General features: G+C 38.5%; 1 protein-coding gene across 5 annotated transcripts in view; it reads right to left on the reverse strand.

The window, feature by feature from the left end:
* Window positions 1-1,460: 1,460 nt before the first annotated feature.
* smoc1 (SPARC related modular calcium binding 1) overlaps window positions 1,461-27,807 on the reverse strand; it is a 92,790-nt gene continuing 66,443 nt past the window's right edge. For 4 of the 5 annotated variants that reach the window (XM_012872322.3, XM_012872320.3, XM_012872324.3 and 1 more), the window contains 5 exons: window positions 24,581-24,663; window positions 20,034-20,139; window positions 17,685-17,929; window positions 15,085-15,118; window positions 1,461-4,035 (listed from right to left, as the gene is read on the reverse strand). In XM_012872322.3, coding sequence (XP_012727776.2) covers window positions 3,996-4,035; window positions 15,085-15,118; window positions 17,685-17,929; window positions 20,034-20,139; window positions 24,581-24,663 — 508 coding nt within the window. In that variant the 3' untranslated portion in view covers window positions 1,461-3,995. Of the gene's footprint in view, window positions 4,036-15,064; window positions 15,119-17,684; window positions 17,930-20,033; window positions 20,140-24,580; window positions 24,664-27,807 lie in introns of all 5 variants that reach the window. The other variant, XM_012872321.3, reaches the window with a different exon arrangement.

The raw sequence follows: 27,807 nt of genomic DNA on the forward strand, positions 1-27,807 counted from the left end.
GACTCAAGGAAGGATGGGTTTATTCTCTCATTCTTGGCACATGTGTTGAGTTCAACTTAGAAATAACTGGACTTATGATTGTAATGAAGTCAGCACCAGATGCTGTATACATTCCTGATAGTGTGCAGTGATGAAGACTGACACAAACCGAAGGAATAAAACAAGCAAAGCACAGATAAAATAAACATTGCAGTCTATGGATTTCAATGTGAATGAGTTACTCAATACACCCAATGTTTGACATGAGGTAAACAGAGAGAAAATGATGTGTTTTACATGAAGCTATGCTGACAGTGAAGTACATAAAATTATGCCACTGTAGTGAGATTTAGTAAGACCGTCAAACAAAGGTTTTTGTACATATTTACAACAAAAGCCTGTTTCCTTTTGTGTTTATGAGCCGCTGCAGAGATTTGTTGGGGGGGGGGGGACAACCAAAAACAAATACACAAGTGTTCAGACCTCGGCAGAGAAAGCATGTTTCTCCTACGTTGAAACCCAATTGTTCCCAAATGTAGGGAGGAATTTTAATTCTTGACATTCCTAAAAGATTTCTTCCCTCCCTGCTCTGTTGTTTTCCCAATAATCAGTTTCTGTTTTATATATATTACAGATTTAAATGAAGTGGGATGGATATAATGTGGACAGTCTTGATCGTTTCTAAGACAAGCACTGATCTCAGCTGCAAACAATAATTATTTTAATGCACAATATACACTTCCTTGTTGTGTTAACTGAACTTTATGAATGCCATGTGGGGGAAAGCCAGAGTTCCCTGGAGAGGGTGCACACACGCATGCATAGGGAGAACATGCAAAGTCTAAACAGAAAGGCCCAAGGCCAGGATTTGAACCCAGGACGTTCTTGCAGCAAGGCAACAGTTTTACCAACTGCACCGCTTATTTTTGGCAAGGCAAAATTGTAATCAGGGGAAAGAGACTCAATCTTCTGGCTGAAGTTGCAGAGGAAATGGATAAACAGTAATTGACACCTGTTTTTATATCTAGTTCAGCGCATGAGCAGATGAATCGTTGTGTTATCTGATAATGGCAATGCTTTTGAGGCATATATCAATGAAGAGACAAAACATAATTCTATGTTAAGCAAAAATGCCACAACTGGTCATTCATGGAGAACTTACAGTTGCATGTAAAAATTTATGCTGAGATGTTACTAAGACAACCTTGCTAATTAGTATGTGGCTTGAAGTTATGGCCGGATGATGATTCAATAGCAATGTATATCGACCAATAGACGTGTGGTGCGATAAAACAAGAGGATCGATACAACATTCAACAGAAGAACAGCTTTCCATCCTTTTGCATTCTAGCCTGTCATGTAGATTAATACTGCAGTCATTACATCCTCACAGCCAATCACAAACGCAGACCCAGGAACGCTCCGTCACCAAGCTCCGCCCCTTTAAAAGGTTTCAGAGAGCATGTGTTTTTTCTTTTAAAAAAAACTAGTAAAAAGTTGATTGAATAAAGGGTTGAGTTTGAATTCAGTGTTTATCTGTTCTTTATTTAAAATAGGTAATTAGGCAATAGCATAAAATGGCCGGGGCTGTACTTAAAGTATCTGTGTAGAATTTTTTGATAATTATCAATGTCTATGATTTATATTTTATCAATATGTTTTTTTTTTGTATATCATCCAGCTAGCTCTACTTGAAGTTATTCAACTTTTGTCACTCTACAACCATAAATGTCAATGACATTTATGATGATAAACCAACACAAAGTACAGCATTGTTGTCAAGTGGAAGAAAAAAGGATTCACGATTCTGAAACTTTTACAAATAAATATCTGTGTAAGTGTGGTGTGCATTTGTATTCAGACCCCTTTTACTTTGATGCACCTAAACAGAAATGCAGTATACCAGAATACCTTTAGAAGCCACCTAATTACTAAATAAATCCTTCTGTACACAATGTATAAGTCCAGCTGTTCTTTGAGGGCCTCAGAGGTTCATTAGAGGACACTAACAAAGGAACAGCCTCATGAAGACAAACACAGCAGACAGCTCAGAAACAAAGCTGTGACGATGTTTAAAGCAGGATTAGGTTATAAAAAAAACATACCAAGAAGAAACTATATGTGGCAGAAAAAACAAAACTTCCCATAATCCTGAATACACCAATCCTGCATTAAAACATGGTGGTGGCAACATCATGCTGTGGGGATGCTCTGCCAGTCGTGAAAGCAAACCTGTTAGGGGCTCCGACAGACTGTGGCTAGGCTGTAGATTCACCTTCCAGCAGGATGACACAAAACATACAGCAGGAGCAACAATAGAGTGCTTTTAGATCAAAGCCTATTCATGTGTTAGAATGGCCCAGTCAAAGTCCAGGGGAAAAAAAAATCTGTCTTAGAATCTGAGGCAAGGCTTGAAAATTTATGTTCACAGATGCTCTCTGTCCAATCTGACTGAGCTTGAGCTGTTTTGGAAAGAACAGACAAAAATGACTGTCGCTCGAAGGGTGAAACTGGTAGAAAGTACTTGAAATGGACTTGCAGCTGTTATTGCAATGAAAGGCTTTTCAACAAAGTATTCAGGGGGCTGAATACAAATGCACAGACTTTATGATTTTTTATTTCTAATCAATTGAAAACAATGTATTGTTTTCCTCATCCCTTACTACCATTATGCATTGCTTAATGTAGGCCATGAAGGTTAGATCTCAACAAAATATACTGAAGTTTTAAAGTGACGAATTCTAAAAAACCTAAAGGGACATGCCTAATTTTGCAAGGCAGAGTAAATGGCAATGGAATTAGGTGAAATATAACAGCTATCTTTGCTGTGTAATAAATGGTTTGCAGTCCATCAATTAAAATGATCTCTTCAAAATGATATGTGCCCCTTTATAAGGTTGGAGTTTCACATTTTTCATACCAGGCTCATCTGCAAAAACCTTTAGGGCACAAACATCCAAATTTGATGCCTGTTTAAAGTTAAGGATGTGCAAGTATACTGTTAGTGGAGCTTAAAGGGGAAATGCAACACAAGTGGATGACATTAAGGAGGAACCAAGAGAACAATCTTTTTAGAACTGACGGTTTTCCAGAACCTGAGTCCGTCTTTTTGCTCAGACTACCCAACCCAGCTTTAACATTGCACAATCACCTGCCGGGTTCTAAAGGAAAGATACGTTACACTACCACAGCTATTGTGTCTGAAGTACTCCAGTGCTTTTTCAAACTCATTCCTTGTCCTTTCTTGCCTTTTCTATGCCTGCCATTTTTCGCTAATACAGACTGTGGGAAGCATTTTGTGCAGATAGCATAGCAGTCTTGCACTGGTTTTGGCTGACGCAACTATGTACTTGCAGCTAGTTTTGCTTTGCATAACATATTTACGACACAAACATCTGTTTTTTGGGGGCCAAAAAAAAACAATACATCTAAATCGATCCATGCAATGCCAGGGAATTCACAGAGTTCATTTTATGGTGAAAAATCTGAATCCTCAGGCATGTGTGCTGTTTAGCTACAATTGCATGTTCACGCTGATTTAATTTTTTTGATTGTTCAACATCTTTGTCAGGCAATGCTTGGACTGAACTGATCGGTCTGCTGTGGCAGCATGCCTGACGGGGGGGGGTGCAGTTGTAATTGGACAGGTCTGGGATTGGACCATGCTGTGGATCAAAATAGCAGACTAAACATCCAGGAGGGAAATGGTAATACACACATACAAGCTCTTCCAGTAGTGAGCCTGTCATCTCTTTACAAATATATTCTCATTCTTAGTGAATTCTCAGTCACTTCAAGATAAAAAAAAAAAAACATGTAAAAGTAAGTAATATGTCAGACATAGGGAAGAAAAAGTGCAAATATTTTGTTGCCGCTTTGTTGCTTTTCTTTTTTTTTCTCTCTTTCTTCTATATATTTTTTTTTTCAATTCAGAAACTCCTTTATTTTTCAGCTCCGTCTTTATTTCCCGTCAGGAAGCGTACAGGTGCTTCGCCTTTGTCTCCTCTGCTCCCGTTTCAGCTTCTCGTTCCTTGTCTCTTCACACCAGACGACCGACTGGAACAAACACAGAGACAAGACGTTGGAGAAGTTGCACAAGGGCAGGATTCATTTGTGAAAACACATCTTTTTGCAGGAGATAGCATGAAATGTTTGAAGCAAGCATACATTTGCTTTGAATGAGACACACAAAAGTGGAAAGCATGTTTTTTCAGACAACTTTGAGATAAGTGTGCAGCTCTTCACAAAAAAACATCCAATGAATAAAAATTAATCCAAAATGTCAGCTACTCCCATAGCATTTCACTTCCGAGCAATAAAAAAGGTTTTGTTCAAATTTAGACCAAAGCTAGGAAGCATATTTAATTTCATGTTAAAAACACACACTAACAGAAGCTGAGAGCAACTCCACAACATCAACACACTGCTTGTTTACACAATAAGGTATAACAAAAAGTCGTTATACCTGTTGAACATTTTCCCAGTTTGTCACATAGAAACCAAAACTTCAGTGTGTTCAGTTGGATTTCATTTTGATAGAAGGATAAGTCGTTTTTCAGACTTTTTACAAAGGAAAATCTGAAAAGTATGCTATGCTTTGGTACTTAGCATCACTGAGCCTTCTGGGGTCTGTCTCCACCAGCTTTCTACACCAAGAGAATGAAACGTTTTGCCCATTCCTCTCTGCCATCTGACTGGATGAAGTGTGTCTTTGAAAATCAATTTTCAAGTCTTGCCACTGTTTCTAAATTGGATTTAGGTCTGGACTTTGACTAGGCCATTCTGACACACAAATATGCTTTCATCTAAACCATTCCTTTGTAGTTTTGACTGCGTACTTAGAGTTGTTGTCCTGTCGGATGATGAACCTCCACCCCAGTCTTTAGCAGCTTGCAAGAGTTTTTTTTTTTTTTTTCACAAATGCCCTGTATTTAGCTCAAGCTGATTGGACAGATTTAAGGAGCTTGAATGCAAAAGCATTCCACACTTTTCGGGATTTTATTTGTGGAAAAAAGTTTTAAAACTGGTATCGCTTGTCTTCTGTTTCATTGTCATGTGCTACTTAGTTGGTCTATGACATACAATCTCATTAAAACATATTGACGTTTATTGTTGTAACACGACCAAATGAGAACAAGTTAAATGGATATTGATACTTTTAAAGGGGACTGTGTGTACCCCATGTGCTCACATTATATGTACCAAATACTCTTTCAACAAGCCTCTGAAGTCATGGTCTATTGTGCAATCAGCCCAAAATTGCCGTGGATTGTGTCCTGCTCATTCATCGGTCAGAAATGATGGGGGTGGGGTAGAGAGCAAGAAAACGAGAGAGAAGGAAAGAAAGATGGAGAGGCATGGAAGACAGGAAGATGGGTAAGGAGCACAAATTGCTTACAGATGGCTTGGCTGTCAAATGGAAGCAGGCGTCCATCTGAACCGTGTTAGAGCTCTGATTGTGCATGAAAGGTGTGGCTCTGGGGCGCACATTTTCACAATTAAACTTCTACATTCAAACTTGAGTAGGCTGGTGAGGCACTGGGCCTTTTTTGCCTGTCCAAACCTCATAGCCCACATAAAGTTGTGCTCTTGCGTGGGTGGACGGTGTTCCGAGCTTGTGGGGGTGGGGTCACGCAGGTGCACTTCCTGTCAGTGTTGGTCGTGTAAGCAGGGAATTATAGAGGGTCCAGCTGATTTCTCTCTTGATGCTTCTCTAGAGTTATATGACGTATTTATTACTAGGTTGTGTGTTTAGACTTAAATGCATGACAACTCATCCCACACTCACTAAATCAGTGGTTATACTCTACATGAGCAGATCCTGCAGTGGAAACAACAGTACAGCAACTTCAAGAGGAGTATTTCAATCCAAGGCTTAACATTTTTTTAATGTTTTTTTTTTTTTTGTGTTTTGTTTTGCTTAAAATAACATATCCACCCAGATCACAAAGCTACATCCTCATAAAAGCAAATGCATTTAATGAAATAATGCTGATTCTAAGATTAGACACCATAACTATATTACTGACACTTTTTGCAGCAATTTTCTAACATGGTGCATCATTTTTTTTACACTCCTTGCAGTAGAAAGCCCTAAAATCACACTCTAGTCTAAAAGGCATGACTTGCATAGAATAACATATAAACCTATCCTAGTTCCACCACACAGTAATTTTAACATTGCTCACGCTTTACATTAATGTTCCATAAGTAACAGTAGGCCGAAGTTTAGCCATAATGTCATGTTTTTAGTGGTATATACTGGTCATGCTGTCAGTTTCCCTGAAAAGATTGACCTAGTTTAAAAGGAGAAGTGAAAGTACGGTAAATAGATTTTGAAGGTACGCTGACATAATCAGCTTGTCATAAGTGGTCTACAGTTAAAAGTTTACAGTGCCATGAAAATGTTTTCAATCCCTTACAGAAATCTTTTTTTTAACATCTTAGATTACGAAATCTATATTAAAATCAGACAAAATTGATCAGAGTTAATACAAAATGCAAATTTCAACTGAAGATTTGCTTTTTTCTAAAGTCGCTCATAAATTTCGTGAGTTGCGGTTATAAGGCTTGTTTTTTAACGTGCAGCCACTTATTTAAGCTTGGCATTTTTTTTTCCAACAGATCCCCTTCTCATATCCATCGCACTGTGCAATCTTGCGCTGCTGCTGCCTTAACAGACTATATAAAATATCTTTCCACTTACATTTAGCCTTCATTCTTCACCAAAAGCAAATAAAAATGCGTCCAGTAAATAAAAACTGCCTATTCACGCATCGGATCCCGCCCGTTTCTGTCCAAATCACAGAGATGCCTATTCGGATTGGATTAGTATTTTCACAGAACTTAAAAGTTCATGAAAATATAGTAGGTAATTTGCGGGGGAATTTTTACTTTACAAATTACTGACGTGGCCGATTCACTCAGGGTTAACAACGCAGAGAATCATGTGGTCCCTAGGTGAAACTAATCCCGTCAGAATAGGTCTTTAGATACATTGACATGAAATGAAACAGGCCATTCTAACTCAAAAACACTCAAATGGGGCTTAATTAAAACAATTCTGTAGAGTGGGCCAAGTGTCCACCTTATTTGTTGAAAAGACTTACTGGGAGTTATCATAAAAGTTTTGATGGCAAAGTCGTCTGACGCAGTTATTAGGTTTTGAGGGAAATTACTTCTTCTCTGATAAAAATAGATTCTGGATCATTTTTCTACATGTTATCTCAGAGTTGGCGCTATGGCACATCAATACAATATCACATCAACTATACACAACCTAATGAGAAAAAATAGATGTTACTTTTTTATACAAAATATGAAATTACTGCAGCAATGTGAGCATTGATTAGTTATAAAATGTCTCCAGTTTTACATAGATTTTTCCGTTTTATCAGGTAAAAATCCACATCAGGATCATTTTACCTTGCCAACATGTTTCTTATACTTTCAAATATGCAGACATTTCTGACACCCCTTTCCACTGATGTAATGTTTTTCTTCTCTTTAACTCAACTAAATGTCTCTGTTGTTCAGAGCTGAGTGACATTAGTGGCCAAGAATTGGCTACGCAATTACTAGGCTCCAGAGCTCTCTCTCTCCTCTTTCCAGTCACTGAGGATATTGTCTCTGCCATTAACAACACAATGCTCCCCAGCCTCTCTCTGGACACCTTGGCCCCACTTGTGATAAAGACCTGAAAGCAGATCCCGTCTAGCACTAAATCGTCTTGCCTCACCTGGGACTGGCCAGTAAAAACACTTGGCTTGAAAGCTGGGAATTGTACTGCATCAGTATATGGTGGTAACAACCAACCAAATATTGTGGCTAGCTATGAGGGGTTACTTGCATAAAATTCAGATTCAAGGAAATAATCTTAAGGGAATAAATGCTAACCTTACTCAAAGCCTCCTCTAAAGTCTGCTCCTATAGTGTGCTAAACTGATGACCCAAAAGTTAAAGAATAAGTGGTGCAAAGTAAATATTGCTGTCTATAAAAGGACAAGGCTCTAACAGACTTGCTCCGTTCCCAGAACTACATTATAACAGTTCTTACATCTCCACCTTACAGACAAGGAAGGAGGAAGGGAAGACACAATACGCACTTAAGCGTACTAAAACCAAAATATCTGCATGGAGTTAGTTTGTTTTAAGTTTTCCCTGACACCTCCACCCCTAAAACCAGGCAATTGATTATGTATGTCTAAAACACAATGCTCAGAAAGCAGCAATTCTTTTCATTTCCGAAATAGGAACCACAAAATGGTTGTCCTTAATACCCAATAGATAAAAATGATTGGTATTACATTTTCACTGTGATGGACTGGCAACCTGTCCAGGGTTTACCCCGCCACTCGGCAAATGACTGTTAGAGTTAGGCACCAGCACGCCCGCGACCCTGCACTGATAAGAACAGAAATTGAATGAATGGATGGATACATTTTCAAAGGTTACATTCCAGAAGGTAGAGAATGTTTTCCAGAACTTACCAGGTACTTTGATAAAGCTTTTATGAAAACTTTTGGCTAATTTCCTGGCACTTATCAGCTCCTCTCTGCAACTTTCTATGAACTTACATAGAACTTACTGGTTACGTATCCAGAAGGTTCCAAGTACTTTCCGCAACATGGTAAGTTGCGGAAAGTATTTGGCAAGTTCAGGAAAGTAACCTCCACATTCAGGAACAGTATCTAGTAAGATTTGGGAAAGTACCTGGTAGGGTTTGTGAAAGTAGCCAGTAAGTTCCATGATAGTTCCAGGAAAGTACTTACTGATAGGTTCCAAAAATAACTTCTAAGTTCTGTAAAAGTAACTGGAAAGTTCCAGAAAGTTGCCTCTAAATTCTAGGAATGTACCTGGTACCTTGTAAGTTCTTGGAAAGTTCTGGAAAAGTCCAGTAACTTCATAAAGTCACAACCTAATTCTGTATGTTTCACAAAGTAACTTCTATTCCTACTGCAGGTCTTAATGCACAATTCTGAAATCAGATTTTTTTGTGCATGGTTGTTTACATTACTTTTAAAATGCTGCTTATATCTAACTCCAGTGTGAACTGTTGGCAGCTCCAAACTGGCCCACATGCGCGAAAGAACAATAACAGTGACTTCACGCTCAGCACACTTTGGTCCAATAAACATGGAAGAAATTGGTTTTAAAGTGTTTAAAGTGTCAATGGAAGCCATTTGTTGCATCAGTGGGTGGTGCGGGGGAATGCATGAAAAAAAAAGAAACTTTGTATTCTGGGATTATACAGAGTTTTAGCTGAACAGAGGTCTGTTTGGATGCGAAGACCCTGCATGCATTAAAAAGGTCTAACGACTCGCTGTCTGTGCACTGAGCAATCCTGGGACAGGCTGTTGTGGTCTGTCTTGCTAATGCTATCTGCTATCACTTCCAGCTGGCGCAAGGTTGTCACAAATGTCGATTGAAGGTGACCTGAAATACACATCAATGGTTGTTTCCCACTGGAGTCACATTGAAAAAGATCTGGTACGAATCTGATTCAGGACCACATCTAGAAGTGGCTCAAATGTGACTTGAAAAGATTCGATTTGGACCAGATCTGAGCGTCCCCACTTGTCCTAAGACATCTGACCTAGTCACTTGACCCCCCAAAAAATCTAATTTGCGCCACATTTACCTGCAGAAAGAATGGGGCCTATGTAATGAGTAAATATCCAGTAAATATCCAGTAAGTGCCATGAAAGTTCAAAGAAAACACCTGATAGGTTCTGGGAAAGTCTCAGGGATGTAAAGGATTAGTTCTGGAAGGCAAACTTTAATTTCTGGTAAAGTACAGGTTGCATTATGTTGTTCTGCCAAATTAGGGTTGCAGGGCAATTAGCCTGAACACAGAGTCATTATTGAACTGTTTTGTGTTTAATTCAGGTTAAATTCAGGAGCAGGAACTGGTTTGTTATCAAAAGCACTACAGCAACAAGACTCCCCGAAGAAAATTAAAGAAAACACAAGGACTGTCTCTAGAAAGCCGACTGCTACCTTCCCAGGCACTTCACTAACACACGGCCTTTAGATTGTTCCCTTTGCTGCCGCCAGCATGTGAAGAGTGATGAAGTTCATCCAGACAATCTGTCTCAAATGATCACAACACTGTGGAAAAGGCATGTCCAGCAAACTAAATATATATACAGCAGCGTTGCCATGACTCTCCAGACCCGCGACAGGACATGATAAGATTTATGGGCTGGTAAAAGCAGCTTGACTTAAAGAGATCCAGGCCATTAAAAAGCAGCAAAGCATACCTGAACACAATGGTTGTCTATCTTAGTCAACTTCGAGTGGAGCCATATGTTCCAGCTTCTTCCACGCAAGCTTTCCGTGTCTCCTTTACTTAATTCATAACTCACTCTCTCCACAGCTTTCACTAGCCCAGTGTACCTGAGTGGTACCATAAGAGCCACATAAAGCTGTCAGGCCAACTACCTCCAGCTCCTAAATATGTAGGTGATAGATTCAGTGACTATAGCAAAAACAACCAGCAGAGTCTCCTTCTCTGCTCCAGCACTACTGAGGGCTGTTTTTTCTGGCGACCGTGGCTCACTCCTGAAAAACCTGACGTTATGCCTGTTTAGAACCACTGTTCTCCGTGCTGTCCAGGCCAACAGTAGGGTAAACACATGACCTCAGTGTTTTGTGGCACTGAGCTGGCCCAGTAGCCAGACTCTGAAGCACCGTTGGGAATAATAATCAGCATATGAATTCCACAAAATCCGAGCAGACTGAGTAATTGAGAGATGAAGAAGACATGAAAAAGGAAAGATGGAAAAAAAGACTGCCGTGAAATAGGATAGAAAAGGTCTTTTGTCAGTTCCTGGTTTTGCTCTTCTCTCAGTAGTTCTCCAATCTAGCTCAAATCAGCAATAGTTTGAGATGAAAACAACAAACCTACTGAAGTATTGGATTAGTTAACTACAGGATAATTAATCAACACCTGAACAAAGAGTTAACCTAGTTGTTAAAGAACTATTTCAAAACAAAACAAAAATCCTCTGAATCCTGTTTTGGTTTTGTCACAATACCTGTGGTATTTGTTGCCCTGACAATACAAGTGATAACAGCTTGTAAAATTCATCACAGTCTAGTTGGCTATACATTTGCGGATGAAACTAGACATTTACATAGACTCTAAATAGACCAGGGGTGTGTCCAAATTCAGGGGACGCATACTTCAAAGGCCCAATCTGAAGGCTGATTACTTCACAGCGATGTGAAAGGCTGTCCCAATTCGAAGGCTCCTTCAAATGCAGCCCATAAATGCTTTTTTCCCCCCCAGATGCTGTATGATACTGTACTGTCCAGCGTATGCTTCGTGGCTCACCCTATCCTATGATTCATTGCTTATTGAAGCGAATTGTTCAAACAGAAACAGCAATGGTGGAGAGGAGTGAAAAGCTATGACACTTTCTGTGACATAAAAGTAATTTCTAAAAGGTTTTGAGGTGAGAATTTAGCTATGTATATATGAAATATCGGCTTGGCGTATTGGCATTTTTAAAATACGTTCAGACATGCCTGCTCCTTTTACACTAACAGCCACAAAAAGCCTATGGGTGGTCGAGACTCGCTATGCCGAGACAGAGAGCCTGTCTCCACGGGACATTGCTTACAAATTCCCGCTGGCTTCCCTCAATGAATTAAAAGCAGGAGTAATTCAATCAGATGATATCTAATGTTAATGTTTGGTTATTTTATTATTACTAAATAAAGTGATTTAAGCTTTGCTCAGAAATATGGGTTATGGTTTAAGTTGTTAAAAGTATTACTAATAAATTAGCCTTTGGTTCAGCTTCACAGTGGTGCTGCTGTCTCAGTTGCAAGGCAAAAGACATCCCACTGAGTTAAGGGTGGAGAAAGCCGGTGAAGGCTAGACTGTCCAAATTTACCCTACAATCTTTGTCTTTTCTAGTCTTTGTCTTTTCATGACCGACAAAGGACGCATTCTGCATGAGCCGGGTATTTTGAAGGATGCAGCCCCTGAATTTGGACACAACCACTGACATTTATTTACACAAAACCTCATGTCAGTCTATTCTATTTGCTAAATGCCTGACTAATGAGTAAACATTAGTCAGACGTTCAGCAGTTCAATTCTACTTCAGCAGTTCAATTCTATTTCCTATTTTGTCCTTTATTTCTTAATTACTTGTTAAACTGGATGACTTGGGTCAAACATTTTGGATCTCCTTCCACAAAGTTCTAAGAATACATTGCTGATTTTTTTTCCATGTATCCTGACAGTACTGGTGAAACTCAAAATATTGACTTTGTTGTTCTTAAGCCATGGTATGCTTATGGCCACTGTACATTTGGAAGACACATTTTTAAACAAGCTTTGAATTTCTGGTTGAAGTCAAGATGTTTCCTCAATATTTCCACATAATGTTCTTTTCTCATAATGCCCTCTATTTTGTGAAGTGCACCAGTCCATCCTGAAGCACAAACACCCCCACAACATGATGCTGTCACACCCGTACTTCACTGTTGAGATGGTGTCCACAGCCTTCCAAGTTTCTCCCTTTTTTCCTTATACATATGTGCAATAATTACACTGGTATTTACTTCTGAGCAATATTTACTCTGGTAGTTACTTTTTTTCATCTTCTATTCTTGGTGTTTCTTTAGAGCTAATTTTAGATTAGACTAGTTTGTTCTTTCTTCTTTTTTCATTGCTAACAAATGTGTGAGACTGTTAGTGTGTTTGCCACTGTCACACCCAAATTTCCCCAAGTGGGACAATATAGGAATTCTTATTCTTATTCTTAAATGTAACAATAGCCATTATGGCCATAAACTTCAATTCAGGTTTCATCAAACCATAGGAAACATCTACAATTTGCAATTATCCTGGGGATTATTATTTCCCTTTTTTAGTGACGGCTTCTTCCTCGCTGAGTGGTCTGTTAGTCCATTGCAGTACAGGACTTGCTTCAGTGGATAATGACATTCTCTACCAGCTTTAGCCAGCATCTTCACAAGGTGTTTTGATTTTGTTCTAGGATAGGTAGATACATTTCACACCAAAACAACTTACCTTCGTTTCTTCAACACAGAACCTGTCCCTTGGCCAGCACTACGTTGCTTGCCGTTTATGGATGAATGCAAATATTTGGGAAAAAAAATTACTTTGCTCCTTCAAACATGACGAAAACCTTACCATGGCAGCTGGAAATTATACCTGCAGAGAAACTAGTTGTGAGGGTCCCCAATTTTCTTCCTAAAACATTAGCTGACTTTGATTTTTTATATGAGATGACATAAAGAAGCAGTGTGTTTTAGTATTAATTGCCTTAAAATGTGCTCATGGCTCTGCATTTACCTTAGTTGTTGTTATTTCACCTATGAGAAGCTTACAAAGCTATTATCTGGGCTTTTCCAAACAGTATAACTGCATAGTAATCTTAGTGTTGAGTTTTTGATATGATTTCATATCTTTATTTATTTAGGTTCTCTTAGTGTTGCTATTTTTATTATTCTAAGTTCCTGTACACTTAGAATTCTATTAGCTTCTCTCCTATGTACCTTCATCTATGCCCTTGTTAATCACTCTTCTCTCCCTCAGTTCCCTCCTTGGTTTCATACTCACCTGGTTAATCACACCGGCTCTCCTTGCCTTCTCTCCTCACTCTCTCGTATATATAGCTGCCTGTTTTTCACCTCTGATTAGCTATTTTTTTTTTCTGCTGTGCTGTATCCAGTTTGTTCTTTTGCTCTATGCCTCTTCCTCCTTTCCCGTCTGCCAATTCCTGCCTACCAGTCTGCTCCATGTTCTGCTACCCCAAGTGTTGCTTTGTAAGTTTCTCTGATTTCATTATTAAATATTTCACTTACCATTTGGTTCCTGAGTCCCTGTCCGTATTTTGGTCCAGTTTCACCCTCTCAGCTTCCGAAAGATTTATCATTTAAAAATACACTATCTTACCGGCTCAGATCCCCCTATATGCTGATGACACTGTCTTGTATACACCAAATCCATCTCTGAGCACAGCCATATCCTTCTTACAAAATAGTTTTAATAGTAGCATGCCATTTCCAACCTTCACTTTCTTCTGAATACTACCAAAACGAAATAAATAATTTTTAATTGTAACCTTCCTAAGACCCCCTGATACCAAAACATGTCCTCCTTGAACGCAACACCACTACAACTTGTCAGTTCTTATGAATATCTGGGTATATGGCTCGATAATACACTCTCCTTCAATATTCACATCCTTCACACATTCTGCAAAACACAACCTCATCAAAATGACATTGTTCCCCATCCTCGATTACGGTGACATCAGAACTGCATCCAAATCTCTCCTCCACAAATTCGACGTCATATATCACTCAGCAATCTGTTTCACCACTGGCTCACCCTTCAATACTCATCATTGCTAACTGTATGCACTTATTAACTGGCCATCACTCCATTCCCACAGGCTGTTAAACTGGTACAAATTAATTTATGAAACTGTAAATGGCAAAACTTCTCAATACCTCCAGACTCTCATCGATATTTCAAACAGCACTCGCAACCTTCACTCCCGTAACATCATAACCATGACCATCCCACGCGTCCAGACATCACTTGGTCAAACTTCATTTCAATTCACTGCACCCAATAACTGGAACAATTTACAAAAAAAACCATTAAAAGTTTGAGTATTACTACCCCCAACAGTAAAAACTGTTGTTTCTGATAAATGTAACAGTTTCTGATTGTTGCTTAGTCAATGTTACATGTATGTAATGTAAATAGGGATAAAGTGGTTTTATGTTGTCTTATGGGAACTTTCTTTAGTGTGTATGTATGATTTTTCTGCTGTATGATGCTACCTCTTGACCAGGTCGTCATTAAAAATAACTGGTTCTCAACCGACCTACCTGGTAAACTAAAGATTAAACAAATAAATAAAATAAACCTATGCATATATGAATTAACAGTTCACTGCAGTTCCATTGTGAATATTCTTACAATAAAAGTTAAATGAGGGTTAAGTTTTGATTTGAAACATCCCAGAGCACTGTACAAATGTGCTTAAAGCATTAACTGGTGTTGGCAAATGAATTTTAGTTTGCTTACTTAACAGTTTTGTTCCTTGCCTTGTTCCTTGGCTGCCACTTGTCGATGAGCTCCCTGCAAAAAGAGGAAAATAACAGGAATCAAATTCATGTTTATTTTATTTTATAGTGAGCATTCTAACTATCTTTTTATCTCCCTGCCTGTCAAGATATACAGGACCCTCTGGAGTTATTGCACTCTCGATAAAAATGTGCTTTAAAATAAATTCTAGTTTAATGCAGTAACGCATTAACACCTAAAAAATACAGAAAATTACAATATTTAATTTAAGGGTAAGTAGTTAGTGAGAAAATGACCCAACTTAATTGTTTTTAACAAATTCACAAGTGCCACACTAATTGGCAGTGGTTTTCCCTTAATCATGTGGCATGCTCTTTTAAAAACAGCACTTTGGTATGAAAGTGCTGTAACTCGAAGAATAAATAAGATTGTCCACTATAGCTTTAAAAGTTCATTTATCTCACTAACTCAGTTCCCTAAGTGAAACACATTATACAGATTAATTACACACAATGATGCTCTCAAGTCTTTAGTTCTGTTAATTATAACGATGTTCTGCTTACAGCTAAAGACACAACATTTCATTTCTCAGAAATTTAGAATATTACATCAGACCAACAAAATAAATAATTTTTAACACAGAAAAGTGGGCTTAATGAAAAGAATGTTTAATACCTGCTTAAAGAACCTTTATTTTTAATAGGTCCTTTTAATCTAATAAATAAACACGCCTAATTGGAATGTAATAAAAGTGTATTCAACATGAGTGTACAGATCAATTAGTTGTATGGGCAGCATCCTGAACAAAAGCTTTTAAATTTGTACTATAATCACAAATGTAAGCATGTGGAATTTATGATATCTTGCTGAAACTTTAACTGGAATAGTTGCCTTGGTTAGATACACCTAACCCCCAGATTCCACATCCTCCGCTCCTGTACTTGTCCGCTTTGTTCCAGCCTGCCTCCGTGAGTCTGTGAAAAGCAACTTCTACTTCATCTGTTGTCACTCCATGTTTACTCCGTCTTGCTCCGCTATGAGTTCCTTAAAGCTCGAGGAGAGCACGAGCAAGAGGTACGAATTCACGCTATAAAAAGGGGATATAAAGGAGCCGGAAACAAATCCAACGTCTGAAAAGTTCTCTGTTGCTGATTATACATCCACTCAGCATATTTTTCCTTCCACCAAAATGGGCGACTACATTGGCCACCAAAACCTTATATGTTTTAGTATTTAAAATACTTTAATTGCATTTTAGCTTACGTTAATAGACATTTCAACCTACGCTTCACCATTATTTTATAGGAATTTCAGTAGAAAATAGTGGGCTATTTCTCTCTGACTAGAGTCCGACGGACCGGAACGGAGCAGAAAATAGACTTGTTCCGTATTTTGATGGTGAACGATGGAGAGCTTGTCCACTGCCGTTCAGGGTAGTCACAGAGGATGTGGAATTTGGGTGTAAGATTAACCTTTAAGGTATGAGTGAAAGCCATTTGTGTCAACTATTAATGCTCCTTTGGGACACATCTCATTCTAGATAAATGAGGCTCAAAATGTTACAAATTTCCTCTAACTTTGAAGTTCTTACAAGATAGTTTCACAGTGTGACCACTGTGAAATGATCACAAGTTCATGGCAAGAACAACGGGTTTTACCCTGAGTGCAACTGTCTCTTCTCAGCTCTAACATCAGAAGCGTTAAAGCACAGATGTGTGTGTTGGTGAAATCCCTTAAAACTTTGTCACAGATACACGTTTCTGTGGAGCTTGTAGGAACTCTTTGTAAGTTATAAAGTGCAGTTGCTGTGATCAAATCTTGGGTTGCAGAGCTATTGCTGGAAACCTCAGCTTTTTATTACATGATGGAGGTGACTCTGCAACGCTCAGCTACTGAGCGAGAACTTGGTATGCATCACTGCACTCTGGACTCAACAGTGGAAACGGTCAAAGAAAATGGGCTAGGGTAAATAGAAGTTTAGGGAGAATATGTTCCAGAAAAAAATGCATTCAGGATCTCATAGACAGAACTTTTAAAGGATCTGGGTACTTTGTATAATAGCACAGCTGATGGACTCTTTGCAATTCCACAACATTTTACATATAAATCTGGCAGACTGTACCAAAAAAAACTGAAGACGGATCATCACTAGGATTCACATGATCAAAAACATGAGAACAAATCAACCCAAAAATGCCTTAGAAGGTCGAAATGGACCCTCTGCCTAAATCCTGGTGAAACCCAGCAGGGTAAAAGCACATCAGGTAAAGCCCCGCACTCTGGGTGATCAAGAAGAATTATGCAATCAAAAATGGTGAAAGAGTCTCTCTCTGTATGTTTCAGTCATGTCAACTATTAGAGGTGAAGACAAACTAATCATCTATTGTCAAAAGGGCACAGCCAACCAGTGTTCAACAACCGATTAAAAAAAGCTATCTCTCAGCTTTATTTTTGTTTTTTACATAGTTTTAGATTATACCACTGAAATAAAACAATAATTTATAATAGAGCCCTTTCTAAATCTATACCAGTAAGGTACATATTAATTCAGAGGATACCAAAGTTCAACAAAAAATAAACACTGAACCACTCTCCCTCAGAAAACGTCTTCCTCTCTTACCGTCTTTGCTGACACCGAGGCAGCCTTTCAGCTCCAGCAGCGAAATAGCCTTATCCTTATTCAGATCACAGTAGTCGGTGAACTTGCGGGCACATTTCTTAGGTTTAGCTTTCTTCTTCAGGTACCGCTTGAAAGGTTTGAGTTCCTTCTTGTTGATGTCATTGCTGCCATTGTTGTCCAGCTGGGCAAAGTACCAATGCACCACCCTTTCCTCCAGCGTGTGACTGGGATCAGGTTCAACAAACCTAGTAAGGGTTTATACAAGATATATGGGAGAAAAGTTACACTTAAAATACTTATTCAAGTAAATATGAGCCGAAATCAGACATAAACTCCTCAAAACAGCAGCATCATAAGTGCATAATGTAAAAATCCATACATGGGATTAAAGTGTTGTGAAAAATGATTTGTTCCCTTACAGATTTCTTTTGTTTTTGATTTTCTACCACATTTAAAGTTAACTTATCTGAGCATCAAATACATTTTGCTATCAGACAAAGATAACCAGTAAATACAAAATAAAGTTTTCAAATGACGATTTGTTAATTAAGGAAGACAGGAATCCAAACTGATCTGGCCTTATGTAAAAGAGTAGTTACCTACTTTGTTCAATTATGAATTAACTATATAACTACATATTTTAAAGTTCTCCAATCAATTTTACCAACCACAACTGGGCCTGGTTACTGTTGCACCTTTAGATTAAAAAAAATCACTTGGACAGAACCTGTCTAACAACATGAGGTATGCTGAAAGATCTCAAAAAGCTTTATATCCTGATCAAATCAAAAGAAAACCATTCAATATTAGAAAAAATGGTCAATGGCATCTATCAGCCATTTCTTAGGCTTTGTCACTTCACCTTTCTAGCAGAACCTGACCAATAAAAAAAATACTCCAAGACAAAATGGAAGAGTCATCCAGGAGGTCACAAAAGAACCCAGGACAACCTCTCACTTGCCTCAGTAAAGGTTAGTGTTCATGATTCAGCAATAAGAGAGAGACTAGGTAGAAATAGAATACATGGAGGAGTTATTTGGCAGGTGTGAGTCTGTTAGAAATATGCATTTTGCTGGTTTCTTTGACCCTATACACATGTGGAAATTTGTCTGGCGTGTATGGAGCTTTGTCCCTTTTTTAAATGCAGTATGTTAACATCACTTCATTTGGAAACTTACCAATAGTAAGGTTTCTTCTGTTAAGGTTGTCTAGTTTGGAAAGTTACAAATCTTAAAGTTTCTTAGCTTAAAAATATGGTCTGACCAACCGGTATATAAAAGAACTGGAGTTGGTTTGGAGGGAGCTAACAATGAGAAGAGGATTAAGACTGTGTAATTTAGGGACTGACTTAATGTAACCAGATAGGTTACAAACTTGCTCAAGAAACTGTCCCTTTGAGCATCAAGTGTTTGCTTTCTCTTGCATGGTAGCTTTGATTGCAAAAGTAAAAATATCTTATAAGAGACCCTGATGTTTATTGCATATTTCCTTATTTCATATGATGTGAATCTAACAAAGTATTTCATAAACATAACACTATATCAACAGTCAAACATGGTGGTGGTAGTGTCATGGTCTTGGGTAGCTTTGGTGCTTAAGGACCTAAATTACTTGTAAATTGTGGAACCATGATATTTTAGCTGGTTATAATGTTTTTTGAGAAGCTGAGGATTAAATCAGACTGGGATGATGGGGCATTACCTTAAACCAGCACCTTATGCTCAAATGCAGGTAAGAAAATCATAAAATTCCTTAACAAGGATGTAAAAAACTCACTCCCATTTTAAAAGTTTTCATATTTAAAAAAAACCTTGATAGCAGTTGTTTCTGCCGCAAAGTGACAGGTTATTTTATTTTTTTACTTTTATAAAGGAAATCATCATGAACAAAAAAGTAGATCTTTTGGATCTACTCTGGTTATTTTTAACCTAATAACATTTGTATTGATCAGTGGAACTTTCTCACAGAGACAAAAAAGCATTGCTTTTGTTAAGGTTAAGCATGTAATTCATTGGTCCTTAACTCAAATCCTCAACGACCGGTGCCCTGCAACTTTTAGATGTGCCCTAAAGATCTGAATTAAATGGCTAAATTACCTCACTGGCATGCAGTCAAGCGCTATGGAGCTCTTCTAATGAGCTGAAATTTGCACTGAAGTATTTGAACTATTTTAAATCAGTTATCTAGATAGCATTTCACCACAGACTGACAGTGAACTACAAGTGTCTAAAAAAATTGTACATCAGTGAGTAAACTGTTAAAAAAAGATTAGTTGGCAGTTCAGTGGTCATCCATGTAGAATCAGCTATGATGCACAGTATGTTTGTGTTGCTCTTTATTTCATCTTACCTCCCCCCACCAGAGGGGGCTGGTGAGTTTATGGCTTGCACCATGTCGGTTGTGAGAGCATCCAACAAGCTTGTAATGAATTCCCCCTTCTTCCCCTCCGGGCAGCCTGGTACAAATTAAAGACAAACCACACTACAATTAACTTCCACCACTAAGTTGGGTCATTATGGTACAGTGAAGTTGAAACACCTCAAAAGCCTCCACACCAGTAAATTAGCAGGACGCCTCTCTAAAAAGAGTTAGCTGTTAGCTGCTACGGGTGAGGGTGCAGAGGGCTGTTTCACAAAACCAAAATAGATGATTAAGCCAGGGTTTTCCTGATATGTGGCTGAATTAAGTTTTGACTTGCTTTCACAAAGGGAGTGGCACATAAGTTACCATGGCAATTTATTCTGTGCTGCTAGCCTGCTCCAGACCAGGCTAACAGCCGGGTTTAGTTAATCCTGCTGCCTTATCTGTTCAGTCAGTGGCCACACCAATCAGAGATCAACGTGTTTTGTTAGTGATTCTGTTTTCTTATCTCTGTTTTGGTATTTTTTTTTATCAGTCTGCACTAGAATACCACTGATACATATTGACATTCAAAAGTTCACTTTATGCTCACTCTATGCCAGACTTGACGTGGAGTTTAATTAATTCAGGTAAATGCCCGCCCAAGCATTTTTCTGGAGATCATGAGGTTGATCACAGATTCACAATTCTACAATGGATAAATTGGATAAGGCTTAAGGGGAATTGAAGAATATTATACTAAGAAAAGGAAACACCACCACAATTATAAAAGGAGACATGTGTTTGGAGCTACTTATATGGCAAAAAAGTGTTTTCTCTGACCTATCAGATTCTGTGATTCTAACTCGCTAGTTCCCCAAAGAAAAGCAGTAGAGGGATGAAACAATTTTCACTATATATCAGATTTAGTGGCATGAATGATTAATATTGATATTGTTTGTGTTTAAAAACATCAAGCATTGAAACTAAACCTAATAGAAGTTAATCAAGGATATCTGGTATTAAACAAAATTGGCTATTCATGATAGATATGAAATAACATAAAACTCTTTCCCTTAGCAGTTGTTGTCACTGGGCCATATGGTTTGTATAGTTTTTCCTTTGGTGGTAGAGAGATTGCATATTGAGTCTGAACACTTAAGGTGTGCTATGTTTGTTCTGGATAAGTCAGCCAAACAGGGCCCTCTAGATTGTCCATGATCTGATAGGTCATGGAAAATGGTAAAACACCTGACTTGATTGACAACACCTTTGCTTCTTTCAGCCACTTCTCTAATCCCCTCAAACGGTATTAAAGGCCTTTCTGTCAAACTTTGAAAAATAGCAGTCTACAAAAACACAATGGAACAGTAACAATGCACACATGGATAATTATGAAATTAATAATGGTATAGACTACCATCACAATGTTAAATAACAAAAGTACTTGACAAAAAATATGTATCAGTGGTATTTTAATGCAGGCTGATGAAATACCAAAACACACAGATAAGAAAACGCTTTTGTGAAACCGAGTCGAGGCTAAATACAACCAGAATATTTGGAAAATCCCATCGTAATCCACTATCTTGATTTTGTGAAACAGCCCTCTGGTCTTATCCAGATGTTAGGGTAAATAAACAATCACAGGTTGAATGCAGGTGACAGTCTGGTTGTTTTTGAGACATTTCGTAAATGAAACATAGCCGAGGCCCGTGGAAAGACGTAGGAGCTTTGTTGAGCAGTGCAGACCTGTTAACTTTTATGACATAATTCTGAACACCTTGGGTAGCTCCTTTTTAATTGCCCAGATGTATGCTTTTAATGGCAAGCTTAACCAGCGCAAATGTTTCCCTCCCAATTGTGTTCCTTGTCACTTCAGATGCAGCTGCACAGTAAACTAGTGTTCTTTTTAGGTTTGTATTAAGTATTTTCTCTCTTGGTATTAAGCTTTCTTATGTCCATTCTTTTCTGAGTATGTCTTTCTTGTCAATGTTGCTGCTTTATGTCTTCTTTTTCTTGTTGCTTGTATGTATTCCATGCTTTTGCTCACCCTCCAGGTGATTCCAATTAGCATTTTGAATAACAGGACAAGCTTGAAGAAACACTCTTGCTGTGCCTTCATCCAAGTGTAAAATTAGGCTTTATGAAGCACAAACTGTTCTACACACCTTAAATTGCCAAGGATCAAGGTCTTTGCCACATAGGCTGGGGTAAGGGTAGTACCAGACCTCTCGCAGTATTTAACACTCTGGGAGATGCCAGGCCCTACTGTCACTGGTATTGATTTAAATAAACATCAGGTGTTGCTGCAATTTCAATTTAACTCTTCTCCTTTGAGACTTTTATATAAGTTTTCATCCACACACACTCATGTAAATTCACCATTGACTGTTGTTTTAAACATGCCAGACACATGGAGGCATAGTCAGCCAGACAGTCCTTCAAAATAAAAGTGATGTTCAACAGCATGGTGTCTGTGTAAAACAGAGGGCATTCAAGCACTTTTTCTCCTATGCACCTCAATGTATTGGAGTAGCTGGCTTGTAAAAACAAAACAAAAATAAAAATCCTGTGAACCAGCGGCAATGTTTATAATGTTCCAATTATGCTTTTACTTTGAAGTCTCGATACTGAAGCGAAGACGGACATGCTGTGGTAACTTTGATTGGAAATAAACGACCAGAGATGCCATAGGTTAGTGAAGTTGTCCAGTTTAACATTAATTGGACACATATTAAAAGCCAATCACAAAAACAACGTCGAAAACAGCACCTCTTTGACAGCATTCATTTTTAACACCACTGCGTGGCCAAGTCTATAATATGTGACATCAGCGCCGTGATCCGGCGAACCCTAAAACTCTGTCTTGTCATGCAGGCTCAAAGACGGAGTTTTTAAAAATCTCTACTCAAAATTTATATTCTGGTCTCCCCTGACCAGATCATCCTCTCCCATACATTTTCTGTCCTCCCAACATGGCTGCTCCTCTACTCGAGGATCTCCTTGGCAGTTTACCAGGTGAGCGGCCGTATCGTTTTAGGTTTGAAGTTGTCTTTCCATTCTCAGATGGATTGAACGGAGCTCTGTGAGGTATTCACAGCTTGGGGTGTATTACTGCTTTAAAATTCACTAATGGGGGGCGACAGTGGTGCAGAAGTTAGGAAATTAGCGTGTTGCTGGTTCGATCCCCTGCTCCGACCATCTCAGTCGTTGTGTCCTTGGGCAAGACACTTCTAGTGGCCCCAATTTATGGCAGCCTCATCTCTGCCCCAGTACAGCTGTGGCTACTAACACAGCTCACCACTGTCAGGTTGTGAATGTGTGCGTGAATGTTAAAGCACTATACAAGTACAAGCCATTTACCATGATGTTCTGTAGCAAAACTAAGGTTAAATTATACACAGGTGAACTTCAAACTTTCGCCCTGCTTTCTGGTTGACTGACTCATAAAATACAATTACATTTGTGGCTCTAAGGTGGCAAAACCAGATAAAAGTTTGAGCTGTTGGAATACTATGCAAAGCAGTGAGTTTGGTTTTGATGTGGTGGTTCAGAAAATACTTCTACAGTACATAAAAATATCCTCAACACCCTAAGCTGCCCCCTTCGCCCTGAAGCCGCTATCAATGCAACTCCGCAACACACGCACCTTCTATAAAAACCTCCCAACACATCTGCTGCACAGTCAGGAGTATGCTTGACTCTGTAAACTCGCCAGATGGGGATTCAAATATGAGTTACAATGCAGCCCTTAAATAACAGAGAAACAGTGGGGAAACATAGTTAACAGAGCAATAATGTCAGCCGAGTAAATTACAAGTTCTCATGTTTAGGGGAGGCTTTAGCAAGATCCTCACAAGGGCTTCAGATTAAATGCTTTCATCAATTCATTACCCCGTTTTATCCAAAGGTGTCTAAAATGTGTGCCATGCACTTCTATTCAGCCCATCTTAGTCTACTACACTGAAAATTAAATCCAGTGCAACCACTTTCCTTCAGATGTCACTTAATTAAGACATGAGTTCTCCTGGGTGTCATTTAATTTCAGCGTAAATCTAGTTGTTCAGTGAAGGTGTGAGAGGTTTGTTACAGAACATTATGGACAGCCCCAAGTCTCCTCTCCATCAGACTGTCATACAACAACAGAGTGTCTTCCACCGAGTTAAACCTGATTTTAATTTAGTGAGACTAAACGCTTTGGCGTTGTTATGAGTAATGTCATATTTGGGCAGTTATAATCCTGATCTGAGATTTTTTTTCCTCTTTCTCCTACAGTTGGAAGTCGGGATCGACACAGTTCATTTGAAATCCATACCACACTGTTTGGAGAGGCAGCCCCCAACTTTAAACCATAACCGTTTTGACACAATAAGAGATTAATGCTGCGTTGGTTTGATTTCACTGTTTTCAAGGAACATAATTTACATAAATTTCCAAGTGTATCGGAAATTCACACAGAAAATAGGTGGATATCATTGTTACAAGAAGTACTCAAGAAAAGAAATGGGCAGGAACCCGAAGCAAATAAATGTGATGTGAAAGAGGAAGGGCACCTTGCAGGGGTCTGTCATCGAATGGGTCCTCTGTGTCTGCAGCATGAGACCGTGCACCTTCATCACACTCCGGCATCTTGTACCTTTTACAGAGACAAAGACGTGCATTTGTCAGACAGAGGCTAATGAAGAAAACAGGGAGCATCCATGTGACAGATTCACACAGCCACTGTAAAAATAAGTGATTTAACATGACATGGAGCTCAAGAAATTATTACTGAAAGTGAAATAGTTTTCCTGTAATCATTGTGAATGCATGCAGTCTCACAGTTATTTCTTAAGAAATAACTGCTGTAAAAGACGTTTAAAAATGTGCTTATGAGCTAACTGACAAAGTTACCTTGCCTCTTATTAAATCTTTTAAAAATATTAAACTCGAGAACCTTTTTTTTAAGAACTATAACAAATTGTTTGGCTTCAAGTCTGGGATGACTCGTTTTTTCCTGGCTGTTGTTTCAGTGCTTCTTGAATGCAATGGGAAATGGAGCATGTGTGCCTCATTTGGCTCTTCAAACCAACAGCGGGTTGTCATGTCTGTTTTCACTGTCTGCACAGCCCGTAACTATTCTCTAGACACTGCAAGAGAAACCGGAAACAAACAAAGGGCAACACAGTTTTGCTAATAGGAACAATATTTTCTGAGCCGTTTTTTACTTTGTTACTAAAAAAGATATTAAGAAGTCACCCTGGTTCATCCAGCTATGACACGTGAGCTTGGATTCTATTTTTAATTCATTTTCTGTACAAAAAAAAGAAGTGCTGGCATCTGATGGATTTGCAACTTGACGCATTGTATATTAAAACAGAAAACAATCCCTTTTTGTATGATTGGAAACTGTTTTTTTTTTATTTGATCCACTAAAACGTAAACCATCTCTTATCATACACGGTTACAGTTATCCAAACATCCATTTGTCTTGTTTTTCGTTTGAGGTCTGATATCCATGTCCTCAATACAAACTGAACAAGATACTGCTTATGCAAACATTAGTTTAAAGCATCATTATTCATCATATTCTGGTTTTAGGGATCCCTCTGACAAAGACCAACACTAACTATAAATATAGATCTCTGCCAATGCCTAAAAGCAAAGTAAACAGCAGAGGCTGAACTGAAAACATAAGGCCTTTCACAGACAGAGTGTTTATAGCTAGCTTACCCATGCTGACATCATTGCTTGAAATTATTCACTTTCAGTAAATGTTTAAGAGAGGCCTGGGTCTACAACCTGGAAAAAGTTTTCTTCTTACAGTGAAATGTGATGAAGAGATTCTTTAAAACACAGTTTACTCATATCAGGGTATTGAAAAACTTGATATGTAGTTCTAAACAGGAAGAAATTAAGCTCATTCTATAGAACATCAAGACCTGTCATGTCAATGTAATGCGTTGTTGGCTTTTAATTAGGGCTGGACAATATAGAAAAAAAACATATTGATAAAAGAAAAATGATATTGATCGATATTGATAATTATCAACAAATTCAAAACATATATTTTAAGTGCAGCCCTGGCCATTTTAATGTGTTGCTTAGCGACCTATTTTTAGATACAGAACACACAAAAACTCAATTCAAACTCAACCCTTTAGTCAAAAAACGTTTCACCAAAACTACAAGTTTTTAAAAAAGAAAACGAGTGCTCTAAGAACTTTTTCAAGGGGGCGGAGCTTGGTTCTGGGACGTAGGGTTCTGGGTCTGTGTTTGTGATTGGTTGGGAGGATGTAATGACTGTAGTATTAACCTACATGATAAGTTAAAATGCAAAAGGATGGACAACTGTTGTATTGAACTTTTTACTGACCCTCCTTTCTATTATCGATATATATATATATATATATATATATATATATATATATATATATATATATGTGTGTGTGTGTGTGTGTATATATATATATATATATATATACATACATATATATATATATATATATATTGATTGATTGATTGATTGATTGATTGATTGATTGATTGATTGATTGATATTGAATTACTATCCAGCCCTATTTTTGATGCACCTCCATTTTGCATAATGGAAGTGTAGACATGAAAAAGTGTTTTATACAAGGTCTGGATGGGTAATGCCTGTTGCATCTAGGGATTCAATGCTCGATAGGCATGTTTCCACTATAGGAACCTTTCCCAGGAGCCAGGGTACTAGACTAGACTAGAAGAAGACTCCCAACACCCTGAAACTGAGCTGCAGCATGGTGACTAGCAGATTAAGGACAAGGATTACTTGAATCATGGCCTGTGGTCTGATGAAATCAAGGTAAACTCCTTTGATTTAGATGCTGTAACGCATCTGTGAGGGCAACCAGGTGAGGAGGAATATAACAAGCGTGTCTTACCTAAAGACAAGGATGGTGGTGGGAGGGTCATGGTTTGGGCAACATTAGGACTGCCAGCTGTGAGAAGTAACAGTTCATTGAGGAAGCCATGAATGCAAACTTGTACTGTGACATATTGAAGTAGAACATGATCCCCTCCCTAATGAAACTGGGCCTCAGGGTAGTATTCCAACACCATAATGATCCTAAACATCCTAAACTTGCAAAAGAAAATGAGGGTAAAGGTGCTGGACTGGCCAAGCATGTCTCCAGACCTAAACCCCATGGAGCATCTGTGGACCATCCTCAAACAAAGGTGGAGGAGTCCAAGGTCTCCAGCATCCACCAGCTCCTTGATGTTGTTATGGAGGAGAGGAAGAGGATTCCAGTAAAAACTAGCAGCCACGTTTCCATCCAACTGTCATGCAAGTTTTAAGTGAACTTTTCTAATGTTGCAAAAAAGAAAATGCAAATCAAACAAATTTCCATCCAGTGGGGTAGAGCAAATTAAACAGGCTACGCAAATTCATTTCACAGACGTTGACGTTCCCCATGGCTGTAATAAACAGGAAGTAGAGGTTGCAAACGAGCATGGACCACACATCTGAGAAAAATGGAGAGAGGTTTTCAGGTTTTCAATGTGTTGCTATCGGGTAAGTCGTAAATGTTCTCTCATGTCAACTAGTAATGCCGATGTTACTTGCAGTCCAGAGATCTAGAGAAAGAAATACAGTTGTATGCATGTTATGGGAATATTCGAAGACGTCGACAGCAGAAACAGCTGATCAATCAGTCAAGTGAGGTAAATGTTCGCTATGTCAGAACGTCTATGGAAAACGTGTTTCCATCTCCTGTAATGTGCATCAACACTTTTTCGCAAAAAACACAAACCTCCT

Source organism: Fundulus heteroclitus, chromosome 19 (assembly GCF_011125445.2).
Source record: "Fundulus heteroclitus isolate FHET01 chromosome 19, MU-UCD_Fhet_4.1, whole genome shotgun sequence".
Lineage (NCBI taxonomy): Eukaryota > Metazoa > Chordata > Actinopteri > Cyprinodontiformes > Fundulidae > Fundulus > Fundulus heteroclitus.